The following is a 21703-nucleotide window of genomic DNA, read 5'->3' on the forward strand; positions in this document are numbered from 1 at the left end:
GAAGCTTGGGGAATTTTGAGCATTACTTTACTAGCATGTGAGATGAGTGCAACTGTGTGGTAGTTTGAACATTCTTTGGCTGAGACCCATGCAGATAAATAAATAAATAAATTTTTTAAAAAAATAAAGCTTTAATTTTGATACAATAAAATGTATCAGTCTTTTCTTTAAAATCGTTTCATGATTACTAAATCCTGTTGAACATCCAAAGCCTTTCAAATATACACCCTTAATTTTCAGTGAGTTTTTAATTTTTGTCTTAATATTTAGATCTTAAACCCACTTGAAGCTAACTTTTTGTATATGATTATAGGAAACCAAACAGCAGAGTGACTCAATAAGAGAGAAGCCAAAAAAAAAAAAAAAAAAAATGGCAGCTGAAAGAATGAGATATAAAGCAAACAATTTTGTCCTCCTTGAGGAAGTGAAAGGGAAAGGGAAAGTTGCTCAGTCATGTAGAACTCTTTACGAACCCATGGACTATACATCCATGGAATTCTCCAGGCCAGAACAGTGAAGTGGGTAGCCTGTTCCTTCTCCAGTGGATCTTCCTGACCAAGGAATCAAACCTGGGTCTCCTGCACTGCAGGCGGATTCTTTACCAACTGAGAATTGAGGAAGTGAGGGAGAAAAAAATTGGAGCTCTGAGACTGCCTAAGATGAAATGTCCTGTTAAATATCCTATAGTTTCAATTGAGAACTCAGTTGCTACATCCAAGAGGAACAGCTAGCTGTGTGTGCTCAGTCACTCAGCTGTGTCTGACTCTTTGTGTACCGTAGACCGCCAGGACCCTTGGCCTGTAGACCACCAGGTTCTTCTGTCCATGGAAATTTTCCAGACAAGCATATAGGAGTGGGTTGCCATTTCCTTCTCCAGGAGATCCTCCAAACCCAGGGATCAAACTCACATCTCTTGTGTCTCCTGCATTGGCTGGCAGATTCTTTACCACTACGGGAAGCCCAAGGACTAGCTAGAGATAGAATAATCTTTAAAAATTAAATTTTAAATTTTTCATTTATGATGCCAAGCATTTGATCAAAAACTATCCAAGACATCAGTAGACAAAATCAGTTACTTTAAAAATCAAAAGGAAAAAACAGACAATAGAAACAAACCTATAGGAGACCCACATATTGAAAATGTTAGGTACAGAAATTAACTTTAAAGGAAACGTTCAAGAAAAGTAATGGCAAGACAAAATTTCAGCAGGGAACTAGAATTTGGAAAGAAATTAAATAAAATTGTTTCTATTTCTATTTTCACAGAAATGAAAACTATTTAAAAAAAACAAATAAAAATTGAAGAAATAAAAATGTATAATATCTAAAGTGAAAATTTCACTGGATGGACTTAAAAATATACTGAAGATGGCAGGGGGAAAAGTGTGATGAATTTGAAGATAGATTTAAAATTAAAATGTTTTAAAGTACCACTTAAATATCATTTTCAAAAATGAGTTACATGTTTTGAATCAGAAGACTCTTAAATACTGAAGTATCAAGTCAGCACAAACTAATCAATAGATCCAACTTACTCCCAATCAAAATTTCAGCAGGCTTGTTTTATAAAAATTTCCATGATTTTTATGGATATGCATGGGACCTAGTATAACCAAATGAAGATAATTTTTATTTCAATACTTACTCTGGTATACAGTAACCAAAACAATGTATTATTGCCATAAGGATTGATATGTGAATCAATGGAACAGAAGAGAATTCCAAAGTAGACTCACACAGAGATGGTCAACTAGTTTTCAACAAAGGTGCAAAAATGACTCAGTTGAGAAAGATTAGGATTGTGAGGGTTTTTTTCAATAAATGGTATGGGAACCATTAAACTTCTATATGCATCTATATGATATTGGATTAATTGTATTCTCATATTAAAAAGTGAATTGTGACCCCTAAATCACACCATTTACAAAATGTATATCCAAGTAGATTGTACAAGTAAAACAATAAAGCCTCTAGATGACGACACAAGAGGATATCCTCCTGACTTTGTAATAGGCAAATTTTTTAAACACAACAAAAGTCTCTACCCATAAAGGAATAAAATGATTAACCTGAATTTATCAAAACTACTTATAAACAACAAAAATGCTTAAATAAAGGGAGAAGACTTTTTAATATCACAACTAAAATCTCATTTCAAGAACAAATGTAAACTACAATGAGTCTTTCAAGGCAATAGAAATAAAAGCAAAAATAAACAAATGGGACATAATCAAACATAAGCTTTTGCACAACAAAGGAAATCATCAACAAAAAGAAAAGAGAACCTACAGACTGGGGAAAAATATTTGCAAACAATGCAATCAACAAGGAATTAATTTCCAAATGATACAAACAACTTACATAACACAATAGCAACAGCAACAACAAAAATACCATCCAATCAAAAAAATGGCAGAAGACCTAAACAGACATTCTTCAGAGAAGATATACAGCTGGCCAATAAGCACATGAAAAGACACTCAACATCACTAAATATTACAGAAATGCAAATCAAAACTAGAATAAGTTATCACATCACACAGGTCAGAATGGCCACCATTAGAAAGTCAACAGATGCTAGAGAGGGTGTGGAGAAAAAGGAACCCTCCTATACTGCTGCTGGGGATGTAAATTGATACAGTCACTATGGAAAACAGTATAGAGATTTCTTTAAAAACTAAAAATAGAATTGCATTTGTTGTTGTTGTTGTTGTTATTCAGTCACTAAATCATGTTCGACTCTTTGTGACCCCATGGACTGCAGCACACCAGGCTCCCCTGTCCTTCACTATCTCACAGAGCTTGCTCAAACTCATGTCCATTGAGTCAGTGATACCATTCAACCATCTCATCCTCTGTCACCCCCTTTTCCTCCTGCCCTCAATTTTTCCCAACATCGGGGTCTTTTCCAGTGAGTCGGCTCTTCACATCAGGTGGCCAAAGTATTAGAGCTTCAACTTCAGCATCAGTTCTTCCAATGAATACTCAGCGTTGATTTTCTTGAGGATTTACTGGTTTTATCTCCTTGCCATCCAAGGGACTCTCAAGAGTCTTCTCCAGCACCAGAGTTCACAGCACCAATTCTTCAGTATTCCACCTTCTTTATGGTCCAACTTTCACATTCATACACAACACCTGGAAAAGCCATAGATTTGACTATCCAGACCTTTGTTGACAAAGTGATGTCTCTGCTTTTTAATATGCTGTCTAGGTTTGTCATAGCTTTCCTTCTGAGAAGCAAGCATCTTTTAATTTCACGGCTGCAGTCACCATCCACAGTGATTTCGGAGCCCAAGAAAATAAAAGCTGTCACTGTTTCCACTTTCTCTCCTTCTATTTGCCATGAAGTGATGGGACTGGAAGCTATGACCTTTGTTTTTTGAATGTTGAGTTTTAAGCCAGTTTTTTCACTCTCCTTTTTCACCCTCATCAAGAGGCTCTTTAGTTCCTCTTCAATTTCTGACATTAGAGTGGTATCATCTGCATGTCTGAAGTTATTGATATTTCTCCCAGCAATCTTGATTCCAGCTTGTGATTCATCCAGCCCAGCATTTTGCATGATGTACTCTGCATATAAGTTAAATGAGAAGGGTGACAATACACAGCCTTGACATACTCCTTTCTCAATTTTGAACCAGTGCATTGTTCAATTATACTCATATATTTTTAATTAAAAAGTAAAAAAAAGAAAAAATTGACAATGGGATACCACTATATATATTTGAATTTAAAGCACTGACACTTGTTAACACCAAGTTAGTAAAACTGTAAAACTACTAGAATTCTTATACATTACTGATGAGTATGTCAATTGGAAAATCCAGCCTGGAAAATTGTTTGGTAATATCTATTAAAGCTCAATGTTTACCTTATGACCCAGCAATTTCCTTCCTAGGTATAAACCCAACAGGATGTCTACATTCATGCACCATAAGTAATACACAGATATGTACATAAGAGGAATGTACATTAAAGCCAAAAACTGGAAACAACTCAAACATTCATCAACAATAGAGTGGATAAATAATTATGGACTGTTAAACAATGAAGGGGCTTCCCAGGTGGCACCAGTGGTAAAGAAACCACCTGCCAATGCAGGAGACACAGGAGATCTGGGTACAATCCCTGAGTCAGGAAGATTCTCCCAGAAGAGAGCATGGCAACCCCCTCAAGTATTGACACCTGGAGAATCTCATGAACAGAGGAGCCTGGCAGGCTACAGTCCACAGCATCACAAAGAGTCGGACACAACTGAAGTGACTTCGGATGCACACATTCATCAACAGAAACAAATGAACTACTATACGGCAAGGCCTCACAAAGATAACATTGAGCAAAAGGAGCCATACTCAAGAGGCTACATACTGTGTGATCCTACTCATACAAAGTTCAAAAAGATGGGGGGAAAAAACTACTCTATGTAATAAGCAGGATAATGGTAACCTGTGTGGTGAGAGTGGTAACTGACACAGGGTATGCTTCCAGGGTTCTAGTATTGTTCTATTTTTGACTCTACTATTCTATTATTGTTATTCTATATATTCTATTGTTATTTATTTATTTTTATATATTTCTATTGTTATTTATTGTTATTCTACATATTCTATATATTCTATTCTGTAATTCTATATATTCTATTGTTCTATTGTTGATCTAGGTGGAGGTTACATTCATATATTCACAATGAAAATATATTGTTGTTTGACAACGTGGTTTTTTTTGTACATATGTCATTATTAATAAACCACTAAAAATCCTTAAATATTATACAACCAATTGTATGACTTACAAACAATGTCTGCTGTAGAAGAGCAAAGGGTACACAAAAGTAGCAAATAGGCTACAGGCAAAAAATGTAATCCGGACATTATAAATAACTCCTAGCTAATTCCTAGGTAACTGTTATGTGAATATTCTAAAAGTATTTAATACCAGATTTAATACTTTACCATTGTAAAAGATCTATTAGGTTATGAGTGACCATATATAATTAGTACATGGACCACAGTTTCTGGATCTTGACAGTTTCACCTTTCCTTTCACCATTCTCCCCCAATACTATCCATATACCATCTTCTAGAAGCAGCTTCTTTAGGTAACCAAATGCCCGTTTTATTTAACACCTCAACTGTCTAGCTAAAGCCACAGAAGGCAGTAAAACAGAATAAAAGAGACTCCTATAACAAGGTTATGTAAATTATACTATGTTTTTATTAGAAAAAAATTTTTAATTAGTGCCAGAATTCTTCTTGAAGTAAAGATAAAAATATCCTCTACTTGCAATATTCTTCACCCTTTCAAAAGCATTAAACTTATCATTTGCTCTTCAGAACTACTTCACATTATGTCACTAGACAAAGCCCTCAAAAAAAAAAAAAGAAAAAAGAATGAAAGCAGGAAATTTTTAAAATATGTTTCTAGTATTATACAGAGTTACTTGGATCAAAACTCATTCTCTTGATACTTCAACTCCACCACTGGGCTAAAATTCCTTCCAAGTTTTAGAGAACAGCGCTCTCACTGTCACTATCTCTGCTATCCACAAGATAAGCATTGGCCATTCCCCAAATTCCAGAACCATTTGCCATTTCACTGCCTTCCTCCTACACACTAGTGGCAGTAAATTCAATTTGGCAGTTGGTCAAAAAGATTAGGAGTATAAAGCACTTGGTGATCTTTAACCAAATGTATTTGTTGTGTATATAGCATATGCCATGTATATGTATTTCACACATTATAACAGAACACAGTGAGGGATACATTGCATAATTCTAGAATCCAAAGAGACTTCTCTTTGAGAACTTTTCCTTAAGATAATTTACTTTTGTTGAGCTAAAAGTGTTGATTACTGTTTCTTTAAAAAGCAAATACCATTTCTTGACAATTATTACAATTATTATTCTCTTCTAAGAAAGACCAATGTCTTACATATTTACTGCCAGGTGATTTATGGAAACTATGTTGGCAAATATATCACATTTTCTGAGAGAAAGAGTACCAAATAGGGTTCATATTCTTTCCAAACACTTAGCAAAGAAACCATAACTATGAAAGAAATTTTTCATAAAAACAGGCAAAAATAATTATAAATTTTTATAACATAAAATGATGCTTAGGTTTTTTTTTTTATTTAACAAACATTTATCAGGTGTCTGTTATGTGTCAAATAAACGTGGTGCTTGACACCTTTAAGAAGTTGAGTCTAAAGATTTCTCTGGTGGTCCAGTGGTTAAAATTCTGTGCTTCCACTGCAGGGGGCACAGGTTCGATCCCTAACCAAGGAACTAAGATCCCACATGCCATGCTACTGTACAGCCAAAAAATAAAAAGAGAAAGGAGAGAGTGGTAGAAGCCAAACATGGAACGTTGTAGGAGCTGAGTTTAAAAGTTTGAACTTTATCCAGAGAGATAATCCCTAATCCTTCAAAAGTTACTAAAAGGATTTTAAGCAGGGAGGTAAAATAAGTATATTTTCTTTTTTTAATTTATTATTTTTAATTGAAGGATAATTGCTTTACAATATTGTGTTGGTTTCTGCCATACATCAACATGAATCAGCTATAGGCATACATATGTCCTCTCCCTCCTGAATCTCCCTCCCACCTCCCATACCATCCCACCATTCTAGATAGTCACAAAGCACCAGATTTGAGCACATGAAAAGATGCTCAACATCACTCATTATTAGAGAAATGCAAAACAAATCTACAATGAAGTATATTTTAATTTTTAAAAAACACATTTGGCTTTGGTATTGGGCGAAGCTAAGGCAGTAATCCAAAATTCAGAAGGCAATACTAACAATGGAGAAGAAAGAACAGATCTGAGAAACAAAAGAATTTGTTAAACTTGGAGACTAATTGGAAGAGAGGGGTAGAATAAAAACAAAAAGTCTAACTGATTTGTTAACTAAGTGGATGACGATACCATGGCAGAGAAGACAGGAGAAAAAATGGGTCTGAGGTGGCAGGGAGCAAGGAGGAATGATGAATTTATTTAAAATTATCTTAGGCATTATGTTTTTTATATATTTTCCAAAGAATCCCTTTAATATATAAATCATATATATGGGCTTCTCAGGTGGCACTAGAGGTAAAAAAAAAAAAAACCTGCATACCAATGCAGGAGATATATGAGATACAGGTTAGATCCCAGGGTAGGGAAGATCTCCTGGAGGAGGGCATGGCAACCCACTCCACTATTCTTGCCTGGAGAAACCCATGAACAGAGGAGCCTGGCAGGCTATGGTCCATAGAGTTGTAAAGAGTTGAATACAATTGAAGCAACAGCATGCACACATATAACATATATAACCAAAAAAATTGTATTTGACCTAAAGTTTATTGTGGTTAATTATTCATTTTAAGTATTTAATTAGTAAGAATTCCCTGATCTTCTTAAAATTATGTTTGGGATGGGGAGAGGGAAATATATGAATACCCCCTGGTCTCTTTTAAGAAGCTGAACAGGAAAATTTGCTTCTTTGTGATCTAAAAATAGCTCCTAACAGCAAGTTGATATATAAAATCAATCCACTAACTAAAAGAGTATTGTTCAGTTCTTTATAAAATAGCCTGCTAATGATACATTCATTATAAAAGTATTCAAGGAAATATATACACTACCATACATAAAATAGATAGCCAGTGGGAATTTGCTATATGACTCAGAGCACTCAAATGAGTGCTCTGTGACAACCTAGCGGGGTGGGATGGGGTGGGAGGTGGGAGGGAGTTCCAAGAGGGAGATGTATGTATACCTTTGGCTGATTCATGTTGATGTATGGCAGAAACTGACAATATTGTAAAGCAATTATCCTTCAATTAAAAATAAATAAAAATGTTTAAAAAAAACTATTCAAAATATCAAAAGGTGAAATACATGTTTTTAGTATGTAATTCTGTGTGTGTGGTTTTGTAACTGGAGGATAGTTGATTTACAATGTTGTGTTTATGTGTACAGCAAGGTGATTCAGTTATACATACACATATATTCATTCTTCTCTAGATTCTTTCTTCATACACGTTATCATAGAATATTGAGTAGAGTTCCCTGTGCTATGCAGTAGGTCCTTGTTGGTTATCTGTCTTATATACAGTAGTGTGCCTATGTTCATGTCAAGCTCCTGATTTATCATTCCCACTACACTTCCCCTTATTGTGTACTAGTAACACAGCAACAATGTGAGTTATACACAGTTTATGCAAAACAATTTTTTATGTTTAGGAAATATAAACCTCCAGAAAAATGAAAAATATACCTCTAAGGTGGCCAGGTCTGAAACTTCTATCTCCAATTGTTTACAAGGAAACTGACAATTTTTTTATGTACGGGAAAAGATGTCTTCAGCTTCATTAGTCATTTCTCATTTCATGACAAAACGTGTACATTTCTCTGTTTATTATGGCTAAGCTATGGTGTGAGGAGAACAAATAAAGGAAGAATCAGGAGGGGGCTCTGAGCCTTGGAGCTGCCTAATGAGCCACTCTGTCTCCCAAGGTAGCTCCTCAGAGCTCACCAAAAGACTAACTAAACTCAAATCAACTGAAACACAACACTCAAATCTAATTCAGTACCTAATCCCGTAAGGATATGCAGTTGCTTCCAACCAGGACTAGAGTACTCACTTTCTTTGCGAACTTCCTCAAGTGCCCCAGTAAGTTCTTCCTTTAAAACTGTGGCTTCCTGAGCAATCTTCTCTCCCTTGTCTAATAAATTCCAAGTTGCTTCCTCCACAGAAGCTAGAAGGACGCTGGCTCTTTTTGAACGTCCTTTTTTCCTGTTGGAAGGATTCTGGGGACAATTTACAAGTGTAGTAACCTAAAATTGGAAAAACACAAGTCACTCGTCAGACAAATTGCAAGAGGAACAGTCTCGGGATATCATAGACCAGAACAGAAGTATTTCATAATAACATGATTCATTCCCAATACTACTAGTACATTCCCAAAAGTCAAGTCAAGTCACCAATAGCAATATTATCAGCTACTACGGACTTCCCAACTAAAGGTAGGAAGAAAGAAAAGAAGGAAGGAAGGAATCTCATCAAGTTTTACCATTGGAACAATGTAAAATATGCTATATATAATATACACATATATATTATTTGCTAAATACATATATATATCAAATGATTATTTATATCACTTTGTAGCCAGCAATCTATATTAAGAAGGAGGAAAAATAATTACAGTTAAGTCAGTAGGTAGTAATCTATTTAGATTAAGAAGAGATTACTAATGTGTGTGGGGGTGTGGTGCAGAATCACTCTGAAACATGTAAAACAGTGGCTATCTAATGAGGACAAAACCCAAGTTCTCACTATGACCTACATTCTGGCCCTTTGTAAGCTCTTAACTCTCTCCTACACTATCCCCTAACTCAGTTGGCCTGCCCAACACTCAGATCCCCCTCAACGTGTCCTATCAAGAAGTCTTTCCTGACCACCCCAGTCCTCATCCTCTTCCACTCTGTTCCCTCACTACCCTTTATACTTCTTCAGCACATTTCAGAGCCTGGTATTTTTTGTTCATATATGTTTATTGCACCCTTCCCACACAAAATGTAAACTCCATGAAAACAGGAAATGTGGTTTCTTCCTCCATCACTCAGAACAATGCATGAAGTTGTTGAGGTGGTGGTTGTTGTTCAGTCACTAAGGCATGTCAGACTCTTTGTGACCCCATGAACTGCAGCACACCAGGCTTCCCTGTCCTTCACTATCTCCCAGAGCTCGCTCAAACTCACATCCATTGAGTCAGTGATGTCATCCAACCATCTCAACTTCTGTCATTCCCTTCTCCTCTTGCCCTCAGTCTTTCCCAGCATCAAGGTCTTTTCCAATGAATCGGCTCTTCTCATTGGGTGGCCAAAGTATTGAAGCTTCGGTTTCAGCATCAGTCCTTCCAATGAATATTCAGGGTGTATTTCCTTTAGGAATGACTGGTTTGATCTCCTAGCTGTCCAAAAGTCTCTCAATAGTCTTCTCCAGCACCGCAATTTGAAAACATCAATTCTTTGGTGCTCGGCCTTCTTTATGGTCCAACTCTCACATCCGTACATGACTACTGGAAAAACCAAAGTTTTGACTATATGGACCTTTGTCAGCAAAGTGATGTCTCTGCTTTGTGATACACTCTCTAGGTTTGTCATAGCTTTTCTTCCAAGGAGCAAGTGTCAATTTCAACATAAAGTAGTTGTTCAATAAGTGTTTCTTATATAAATGGCTTAATGAATGGAGTAGCTGAACAGATGAACTTTTTTTGTTAATTAACTTATTTTTTAATTGAAGGATAATTGCTTTACAGAATTTTGTTGTTTTCTGTCAAACATCAAAATGAATCAGCCATAGGTATACATATGTCCCCTCCCCCTTTAACCTCCCGCCCATCTCCCTCCCCACCCCACACCTCTAGATTGATACAGAGTCCCTGTTTGGGTTCCCCAGTCATAGAGCAAATTCCCACTGGCGATTTATTTTATATATGGTAATTTAGGTTTCCATGTTACTCTCTCCATACATTACATCCTTTCCTTCCCTCTCCCTGATGTCCACAAGTCTGTTCTCTATGTCTGTTTTCCCATTGCTTCCCTGCAAATAAATTCATCAGTGCCATCTTTCTAGATTCCATATGTATGCATTAGTATATGATATTTATCTTTCTCTTTTGAACAGAGAAACTCTTTAATGTCTATATTTTAAATTGCCTGAATATGTTAATAATGAGCATGTATTACTTTTGTAGATTTGCTAAAATAAAAATAGACTCAAACTTCCCTAGTGGTACAGTGGATAGAAATCTGCCTGCCAATGCAGGGGACACAAGTTCAATCCCTGGTCCAGGAAGATTCTACATGCTGCAGGGCAACTGAGCTCATACACCACTACTGAGCCTACTTGGCACAACTACCAAAGCCTGCACATTCTAGGGCCCCACGAGCCACACTTATGGAGCCCAAGTGCTACAACTACTGAAGCCCACATGCCTAGAGCCCATGCTCCACAACAAGAAGGCCACTGCAACGAGAAGCCTGCACACCACAACTAGAGAGTAGCCCCTGCTCTTTGCAGCTAACAAAGCCCACATGCAGCAACAAAGACCCAGTGCAACCAAAATAAAAATAAGCAATTTAGGAAAAGAATAAACTTAAGATAAGAGCATTGTTTGGAGACAGAAATTAAGTATCTGTATTTGGAAACAAAACGTTATACAAAATTACATTGTGAAAAATATCCATTTCTTAATTAAACCTTGAATCCCAATAACTAAATATGGTTAACATTTTCATAAGCAAAACTTGAAGATCCCCATTGTAGAGAAGAAAAAGATACTTTTATCCAGTATTTTAAAAGACCTGAAACTCTTGAAAGCTAGGCTCTTGTGCGTCATCAAAGAGCCAAGGCTTTTAACAATCATGTACCACATCTTTTTCAACAGACTATACATAATCTTTCCTGTTCTGTAGCCCCTGGAAATTTTTGCTTGTTTATTATTAATGGAGCATTAAATATTTGTTTATTTGACTAACTCGACCCAGTTCTTAGCCAAGAACTGAGAAGGGAGTTGGTGATGGACAGGGAAGCCGGGTGTGTTGCAGTCCATAGGGTCGCAAAGAGCTGGACATGACTGAGTGACTGAACTGAACTGAACTGAGAAAGAACTCACAAGCTACGGGGGAAATATGTAGATGAAAATAATTTTCATCTGCCCTTTTATTCCCCTCCTCTGTCCAACAAACCCTCTTCTTGATCCTAGTTTGCTTTATTTCCATGTTCACAACCCAGAGTGGATTTCCTTATAGCAAGCATTTATTTCCTTTCTTGGAAAATGATAATAATCATATTATTCTATAAGATTATATGAAGTTTAAATAATGTAAAGTGTTTTTTAAGACATAAAACATGACACAAGTGTTGGATGGTATTTAACGTGTGTTTTCTAGTCCAGCCCCATGAGATCCTTGTCAAAGATGTTCTCTCTGGGTCTATCTATATCTTGCTCATAGGGTCCTCCAAGCTAAATGTGGAGTCAATTAGCAAAGCACATTCTGTGTGCTCTACAAGCAGTCAAATAGGGCCATGTTTCTTTATCATGCATTATGTAAAGATGATAATAAGTCTGGCTTATTACATGGGTTTTCACATATTCCAAAAGATAGGTATCTCGCTATTATCAGTGTAATTTATATATCGAGTTAAAAGATACTTGTCCAGATTAAGACAAATTACAGCACCTTGCTTAAAACCTTTGTTTAAAATGAACAATAAGTATCACTGTCTAAAATGTTCCTTCAGAATTTATTTTAAGTCCCACAGTTCATGACACTTCCCACTGAACATTCCTCTATTATTGTTCAGATCCTCCAAGCGCCAAATGTTTTCCATAGAATAGCCTGAGCTTTCAAATTAAAATGAGCATTCCAGAAATGCTTTGTTCCTTATAATGAATGCCAGAGATGTAGGAAATGTGAAAAGAACATTGTGCTTCTATCAAAAAAAAAAAAAAAACTGCAATTGCACCTTGCAAGTTGTTCAAGTTTAACCTAAATCTTCTTTTTAAATACCCCAATATAGTTATTTAATACTGACTAAACTAAAGTTGTGATGCTTTCAATGATTCATTTTATTTCATAAAGTAAATATGATGTAGTAAGCCTTGGGAAATAAAAGAAAAAATAGAAAGCTAAAACTTTTTTTTACCCCAAATCACCTATGGGGATCTAATCAACTATCATAGGTGACCGTGGGGCTTCCCTTGTGGCTCAGCTGGTAAAGAATTCACCTGCAATGCAGCAGACCTGGGTTCCTGCAGGTTCAATGCAGTTTCAATGCAGGTTCAATCCCTGGGTTGGGAAAATCCCCTGGAGAAGGGAAAGGCTACCCACTCCAGTATTCTGGCCTGGAGAATTCCATGGACTGTATAATCCATCGGGTCACAAGAATTGGACACAACTGAGCAACTTTCACTTTCACATAGGTGACCATGACCCCTGAAAGTAGATGATTCTCACCAAGGACTGGAGGGTGCATACGTTTTCTGAAAACATCTCCCATCTCTTCTATCAGTAAACAGTAAAATTTAGCCTGAAGCTATTTTGTAAAATAATTCTTGTTTCTTTCGAGCACAAAATCAGTTATATACCAGGAACACAAAAACTTTATTGGAATTTATAGCAAAGATTATTCTAATGTAGGATCCAAGTTCAGATCTTGCTAATCTTTCTTTTTACCACTGTGCAAAACTGACCCCTTTCCTTCTTTATCAGACTTACATAGTCCTTCTCAAATGGAAAGTCTTTGACCTCAATGTGCAGCTCTTAAAGAACTTGGGTTTTATTCACTTTTCTTTAGTCTATAAATCTGTTCTAGGCTACAGACACACCTTCATCATAGCTACAGAATCAGCTCCCCACTGATGTGGTCCTAAATTAGAGATATCTAGTAATATAAAAAGGAGAAATTTCTTACTTTATGCATTCTGCTCATGCATAATTCCATAATACCAGGTGTATTTTAATGGTGTGTAACACTTATATATTAAAATTTAGAGCACAAAAAATTAAAGGGTTTTCTAATCTTTCCTAATTCATGTATGCTTTTCTAGGTGCCCCAAAGATACTGAAAATTAAATTGATATGCTAGGGAACTACCCCTTCATGGAACACAGCCTTGTGAAGGGGCTTGCATAACTCGGTGAAGCTATTAGCCATGTTGTGCAGGGCTACCCAAGATGGACAGGTAATAATGAAGAGTTCTGACAAAATATGGTCAACTGGAGAGGGAAACGGCAGACCAGTCCAGTTACTCTTGCCACAGAACCCCATTAACACTATCAAAGGGTAAAAATATATATGACATCAGAAGATGAACTCCCCCTCCCAAGTGGGAGGGTGTCCAATATGCTACAGGGAAAGAGCAGAGGACAATTACTAATAGCTCCAGAAAGAATGGAGCAGCTGGGCCAAAGCAGAAACAGCACTCAGTTGTGGATATGTCTGATGGTGAAAATAAAGTCCAGAGCTGCAAAAAAAACAATATTGTATAGGAATCTGGAATGTTAGGTCAAGTAGGAGATGGCAAGAGTGAACATCAACATCTTAGGAATCAGGACAGGAATGGGTGAATTTAATTCAGATGACCATTATATTTACTACTGTGGGCAAGAATCCCTCAGAAGAAATTGAGTAGTCCTCATAGTTTACAAAAGAGTTTGAAATGTAGTGCTTGAGCACAGTCTCAGAAATGACAGACTGATCTCTGTTCATTTCCGAGGCAAATCATTCAATATCATAGTAATCCAAGTCCATGCCCCAACCACTGATCCCAAAGAAGTTGACTAGTTCTATAAAGACCTACAAGACCTTCTAGAACTAATATCAAAAAGGATGTTCTTTTCACCATAGGGGATTGGAATGCAAAAGTAGGAAGTCAAGAGATGCCTGGAGTGATAGGCAAGCTTGGCTTTGGAGTACAGAATGAAGCAAGGTAAAGGCTAACAGAGTTTTGTAAAGAGAACACACTGGCTAGCAAACACCCTTTTCCAACAATACGATAGATGACTCTACGCATGGATGTCAGAAAATTGTCAACACTAAAATCAGATTGATTATATTCTTTACAACCAAAGATGGAGAAGCTCTATACAGTCAGTAAAAACAAGACCTGGAGCTGACTGTGGCTCAGATCATCAGCTTCTTAATACAAGATTCAGGCTTAAATTGAAGAAAGTAGGGAAAGCCACTAAACCAATCAGGTATGACCTAAATTAAGTCCAAGTCCTTATGATTATACAGTGGAGGTGATGAATAGATTCAAGGGATTAGCTCTGGTAGACAAGAGTGCCTGAAGATCTATGGACAGAGGTTCATAACATTGTACAGGAGGTAATGTTCAAAACTATCCCAAAGTAAAAAAAAAAAAATTTGCAAGAAAGCAAAGTCATTGTCTGAGGTGGCCTTACAGATAGTTGAGGAAAGAAGAGAAGTGAAAGGCAAGGGAGAAAGGGAAAGATATACCCAACTGAGGGCTTCCCTGGAGGTTCAGCAATAAAGAATTGGCCTGCAATGCAGGAGACACAGGAGACATGGGTTCAATCCCTGGGTCAGAAAGATCCCCTGGAAGAGGACATGGCAACCCACTCCAATATTCTTGTTGGGAAAATCCAATGGACAGCAGAGCCTGGTAGACTCCAGTTCACAGTGTTGCAAAGAGTCAGACATGACTGAAGTGATTGGGCACGCACGCACACCCAACTGAATACTGAGTTCCAGTGAATAGCTAGGAGAGATAAGAAGGTCTTCTTAAATGAATAATGAAAAGAAATAGAGGAAAACAATAGAATGGAAAAGACTAGAGATCTCTCCAAGAAAATCAGAGAAGCCAAGGGAACATCTCATACAAAGATGGACACAGTAAAGAATAGAAACAGCAAGGACCTAACCAAATGAAGCAAAAGACATTAACAAGAGATGGCAAGAATACACAGAAGAACTGTACAAAGAGATCTTAATGACCTGGATAACCACAATGGTGTGATCACTCACCTAGAACCAGATATCCTGGAATGTGACTTCAAGTGGGCCTTAGGAAGCATTACAATGAACAAAGCTAATAGAGATGATAGAATTCCAGCTGAGCTATTTCAAATCCTAAAAGATGATGCTGTTAAAGTGCTATACTCAATATGTCTGCAAATTTGGAAAATTCAGCAGCGGCCACGGGACTGGAAAATGTCAGTTTCCATTCCAATCCCAAAGAAGGGGGATGCTAAAGAATATTTGAACTACTGTACAACTGTTCTTAGGGAAGAAAGCTGAGCACTGAAAAATTGATGCTTTTGAACTGTGGTGTTGGAGAAGACTCTTGAGAGTCCCTTGGACTGCAAGGACATCCAGTCAGTCCATCATAAAGAAGATCAGTCCTGGGTGTTCATTGGAAGGACTGATGTCGAAGCTGAAACTCCAATACTTTGACCACCTCATGCGAAGAGGTGACTCATTGGAAAAGACCCTGATGCTTGGAGGGATTGGGGGCAGGAGTTGAAGGGGATGACAGAGGATGAGATGGCTGGATGGCATCACCGACTCGATGGGCATGAGTTTGAGTAAACTCTGGGAGTCGGTGATGGACAGGGAGGCCTGGCATGCTGCAATTCATGGGGTTGCAAAGAGTCAGACAGGACTGAATGACTGAACTGAACTGAACTGAACTACTTCTAGTTTTACATGCTAATAAAGTTATGGTCAAAATCCTACAAGCTAGCCTCCAGCAGTACATGAACTAAAAACTTCCAAACATACAAATTACATTTTGAAGAGGCAGAGGAACCAGAGATCAGATTCCCAACATCCATTGGATCATCAAAAAAGCAAGAGAGTTCTAGAAAAAACATCTACTTCTGCTTTATTGACTACACCAAAGCCTTTAACTGTGTGGATCACAACAAACTGTGGAAAATTCTTCAAGAGATGGGAATACCAGACCACCTTACCTTCCTCTTAAGAAACCTGTATGCAGGTCAAGAAGCAACAGTTAGAACTGGACATGGAACAATGGACTGGTTCCAAATTTGGAAAGGAGTACAACAAGGCTGTATATTGTCACGCTGCTTATTTAACTTATACACAGAGTACATCATGCAAAATACTAGGCTAGATGAATCACAAGCTGGAATCAAGATTGCTGGGAGAAATAGCAACAACCTCAGATACGCAGATGATACCACTCTAATGGCAGAAAGTGAAGAACTGAAGAGCCTCTTGATGAAGGTGAAAGAGGAGCGTGAAAAAGCTGGCTTAAAACTCAACATTGAAAAAAACTAAGATCATGGCTTCCAGTCCCATCACTTCATGGCAAATAGAAGGGGCAAAGTGGAAGCAGTGACAGATTTTATTTTCTTGGGCTCCAAAATCACTGTGGACAGTGACTGCAGCCATGAAAATAAAATATGTGTGCTCCCTGGAAGGAAAGCTATGACAAACCTAGACAGCATTTTACAAAACAGAGACATCACTTTGCCAATAAAGGTCCATCTAGTCAAAGCTACGGTTTTTCCAGTAGTCATGTACATGACAGTTGGACCATAAAGAAGGCTGAGCACCAAAGAATTGATGCTTTTGAACTGTGGTACTAGAGAATACTCTTGAGAGTCCCTTGGACTGCAAACCAGTCAATCCTAATGAAATCAACCCTGAATATTCATTGGAAGGACTGACGCTGAAGCTGAAACTCCAATACTTTGGCCACCTGATACAAAGAGCCGATTCATTGGAAAAGACCCTGATGCTGGGAAAGATTGAAGGCAAAAGGAGAAGGGGGCAGCAGAGGATGAGATGGCGAGATAGAATCACCAATTCAATGGACATGAGTTTGAACAAACTCTGGGAGATCATGAAGGACAGGGGAGCCTGGCGTGCTGCAGTCCTTGGGGTCACAAAAGGTAGGACACAACTTAGTGAGTGAACAACAGCTAAGTGAATTAAATCATCAACTGCCACTGTAGAGACTTAACACTAGTGTGCAATAGGAGCATTACAGAATATGGCATGGGTTTGTGATCTATTTTCATTTGTCACATTAGTGCAATGCCTTAGTATCTCAGATGGTACTGGAGAAAGTGTTCTCTAGTGCCAACTTGGGTAACACATTCATATTCTATAACCATATTCTTTCCTAATCTAACTTTTTTTAACTTTACTATCACTGTAATATAAAAATCCATGTCAACAGCTATCTCTTTTCTTATTAGATAAAATATTTTGAATTTTAACCCTTATCTAATAGCTCACAGGAACCTTCTTTGCTACTTTGCTTCCTTAAAATTAAGTTAATTTTAATGGGTGAAGTAAAAAATAAGACTTTTAAGCCATGTTAATTAGCTTAAAAGTCTTATCTTCAAACAGGATTATGAAAGAAATTAGAAGGGTTGGGGAAATTTGTAGAAATATAAAGCAAGTGACATTTTAAAGTAAAAGGTATCATCCAGTCTTAAGGAGAATGGTCCTTTCTACAAGTCATTAATAATTTCAACTGTTCTTTATTTCCTACAAAAGCAACCTTTACTATGCTAACAAAAGTACTAGGAAAGATTGAATTGTTGAGAACCTAGAAAATATATATCCTTTGATCAACATTCAGTGCTCTCCCCAAACCAAATACTATCATCTTTTTGGCCAATAAACATTTATTAAGCACATATTATGTCCAAAACAATATCCTAGCCATTTAGAAAATAAATATAAGTAAGAAAGACACATAACTAGCTGCAATATAAAAGGCAGAATGGCTGCTTAAACTTATAAGTAAAAGGAAAGTGCTGAAGAGACTACAAACATTCATAAGGATTAAGAAGTGTTTCCAAAAAGAGCCTTTAAAGACAGATCATCTTCTGGCATGAGAGACAGAAGGGAAGTCAAGCCAGGTAAAGGGATCATGTACAAAGTAACAGAGATGGAAATTATTTTTGTCTGAGAGTAGCAGATAGTCAAGTTTGGCAGACTAAGGGGTAAAAACAGGAATTTGGGCCAGAAATAAGGTCAGGAAGTAGGCTGAAGCTTGAGTACAGAACGTGTTGAAAGTCAAGGAAAGAGTTAATATTCAATTTAATAGGTAATAGATGCTTCACACAGCATGTCCAAAGTGGAAGCCTTCTTCCCACAACCTGCTTTTCCTCCATCTGTATTTCTTCCCTCAGGTCATCTGGGCTACCCCCTCTCTCTCATCCTCCTCTCCAAGGTCTTTATAGTATGTCCTCAAAAGCTTTCATTTCTGTCACTCTCCCCCCTCCAGCCCAGGGCCATTGTCTCCCACAGCTGCTCTCTGGATTACTGCCCTCACCTACTCTTTCTCCAAGCCTTCCCCATGGCACATAAACAGGGCCTCCGTCCCAGTCCTATCCTCACGCTATCATTATGAAAAGTATATGAGTTAATTCTGGCCCTCAACATGTCTTTACACCCAACCCACACTTCCATTAGGGCCACTTCTGTATAAGGTAAAATGACACATTTGCAGCTGCTTCAGTTCAGTTCAGTTCAGTTTAGTCACTCAGTCATGTCCAACACTTTGCGACCCCATGAATCGCAGCACACCAGGCCTCCCTGTCCATCACAAACTCCCGGAGTCTACCCAAACCCATGTCCATCAGTTCGGTGATGGCATCCAGCCATCTCATCCTCTATCGTCCCCTTCTCCGCCTGCCCCCAATCCCTCCAAGCATCAGGGTTTTTTCCAAAGACTCAACTCTTTGCATGAGGTGGCCAAAGTATTGAAGTTTCAGCTTCAGCATCAGTCCTTCCAATGAACACCCAGGACTGATCTCCTTTATGATGGACTGGCTGGATGTCCTTGCAGTCCAAGGGACTCTCAAGAGTCTTCTCCAACACCACAATTCAAAAGCATCAATTTTTCGGCGCTCAGCTTTCTTCACAGCCCAACTCTCACATGCTTAAAACCCCCTAATAGCTCCCTGATCCCTATAAGATAAAGTCCAAAGCATGATTTGGATAAAGTTTACAGTATGGTTTATGAGGTAATTTATACCTTACTTTTGACTAAATTTTCACTCTCATCTTCCATTCATGAAGTTTGACAACAAACTTCTTGTTACGCCCAGAATGGGAATGGCATCCTTGACCTAAAACAACTCTCCCTTCACACAGCCACCTGTATGTACCACTCATACCACTCATCATAGTGTTTTGTAATTAACTATTAACATACTGCCTCCCCAGCTTTACCAGGAACTCAACAAAGGAAAATGCCATGCTTGACTCATCCTGAAAATCCAGAGTTAGGGTACTGTACGTAATAAATAAAAGGTGGTTGACTTAATAAAAAAATGAATGAAATTCTAGATGTTCAAAACCTTAAATTAAGAGCCACAATGCTGAGTGATATGTACTATGTTACCAAGAAAGCTGGTAGCTAAAGCAAAGGTAAAATTTAAGTTTTGTGATAGGACATGATAGTTTTTAAGTCAAAGGCAATCACTTATGCAGGATACTCTGTCATTTCCCATGTCTAGTATCATGAAAAAGCAAGATTTTGCAAATTCTGAATAAGCAGATCTCCATTTGTATAGTTTATTTGTGATCTGATTAGTTCAATGTGATCTGGAAACAAGTATATACTTATATTCAGTCTTTTCTGGCAAAAAAAAAAAAAAAGAGAGAGAGAGAGAGAGAGAGAGAAAGGCTACATAGCCTGTTTTCAAATTCTAAATAAAAAGACCAGGCACAGAGAGAAGAAGATGATGGAGGAGTAGATGGACGTGGAGTACATCTCTCTCCACAGATACATCAGGAATATGTCTTCAGACACAGAAGTGCATGCAGAATACCAGTTGAGAGTGGACAGGAGTACCTGACCAGCAGAAAAGAACATATCGACCCACACAAAACTCAAGATCAAGCCCTGAGCCTTTGGAGTGGGAGCACTGAATCCAAGATGCTAGACTTCCAGAGAACTAACCCTAGGAGGTATTAAATACTGAGAACTCACACAAAGGAAACCACTGTAATACAAGACCCAGCATCACTCAACCACCAATAGCACCCTGTGGAGGATACCTCAATTAAACAACAAACAAAACAAAAATACAAACCAAATCATCAGCAGACAGGATTACCACCTCACTCAGCCTTGCCCATCAGAGGAAAAACAAACAAAAATTAAGCACAAATATCACCCTATGAGAACCTTACACAAACCACTGAACCAAACTCAGAGGTCAGAAACCAAACGGAAGAAAGAATTCAACCTTGAAGCCTTCAAACACAATAAGTTTAAAAAAATAATAATGATTTTGTTAATTTGGTTCTTCTCTCTTTGTTTCTTAATGAGTCTTGCTAATGGTTTGTCAATTTTGTTTATTTTTTTCAAAAAAACAGCTTTTAGCTTTGTTGATTTTTGCTATGGTCTCTTTAGTTTCTTTTGCATTTACTTCTGCCCTGATTTTTAAGATTTCTTTCCTTCTGCTAACCCTGGGGTTCTTCATTTCTTCCTTCTCTAATTGCTTTAGGTGTAGAGTTAGGTTATTTATTTGGTTTTTTTCTTGTTTCTTCATGTAAGCCTGTAATGCTATGAACCTTCCCCTTAGCACTGCTTTTACAGTGTCCCATAGGTTTTGGGTTGTTGTGTTTTCATTTTCATTCATTTCTATACATATTTTGATTTCTTTTTTGATTTCTTCTATGATTTGTTGGTTATTCAGAAGCGTGTTATTTAGCCTCCATATGTTTGAAGTTTTAACAATTTTTTTCCTGTAATTGAGATCTAATCTTACTGCACTGTGGTCAGAAAAGATGACTGGAATGATTTCAATTTTTTTGAATTTTCCAAGACCAGATTTATGGCCCAGGATGTGATCTATTCTGAAGAAGGTTCCGTGTGCACTTGAGAAAAAGGTGAAGTTGATTGTTTTGGGGTGAAATGTCCTATAGATATCAATTAGGTCTAGCTGGTCCATTGTGTCATTCAAGGTTTGTGTTTCCTTGTTAATTTTCTGTTTAGTTGATCTACCCATAGTTGTGAGTGGGGTATTAAAGTCTCCCACTATTATTGTGTTACTATTAATTTCCTCTTTCATACTCGTTAGTGTTTGCCGCACATATCGCGGTGCTCCTATGCTGGGTGCATATATATTTATAATTGTTATATCTTCTTCTTGGATTGATCCTTTGATCATTATGTAGTGTCCTTCTT

At 37.5% G+C, this 21703-nt stretch overlaps 1 protein-coding gene across 1 annotated transcript in view; it reads right to left on the reverse strand.

Moving 5' to 3' along the window:
* Positions 1-21703, reverse strand: part of CTNNA3 (catenin alpha 3) — a 1844203-nt gene that overhangs the window by 1710624 nt on the left and 111876 nt on the right. Inside the window, exon 4 of the mRNA XM_061163003.1 lies at positions 8628-8820. Within this exon, the coding sequence (XP_061018986.1) occupies positions 8628-8820 (193 nt within the window). The remainder of the gene's footprint in view (positions 1-8627; positions 8821-21703) is intronic.

The sequence above is a fragment of the Dama dama genome, chromosome 15 (genome assembly GCF_033118175.1).
Source record: "Dama dama isolate Ldn47 chromosome 15, ASM3311817v1, whole genome shotgun sequence".
Lineage (NCBI taxonomy): Eukaryota > Metazoa > Chordata > Mammalia > Artiodactyla > Cervidae > Dama > Dama dama.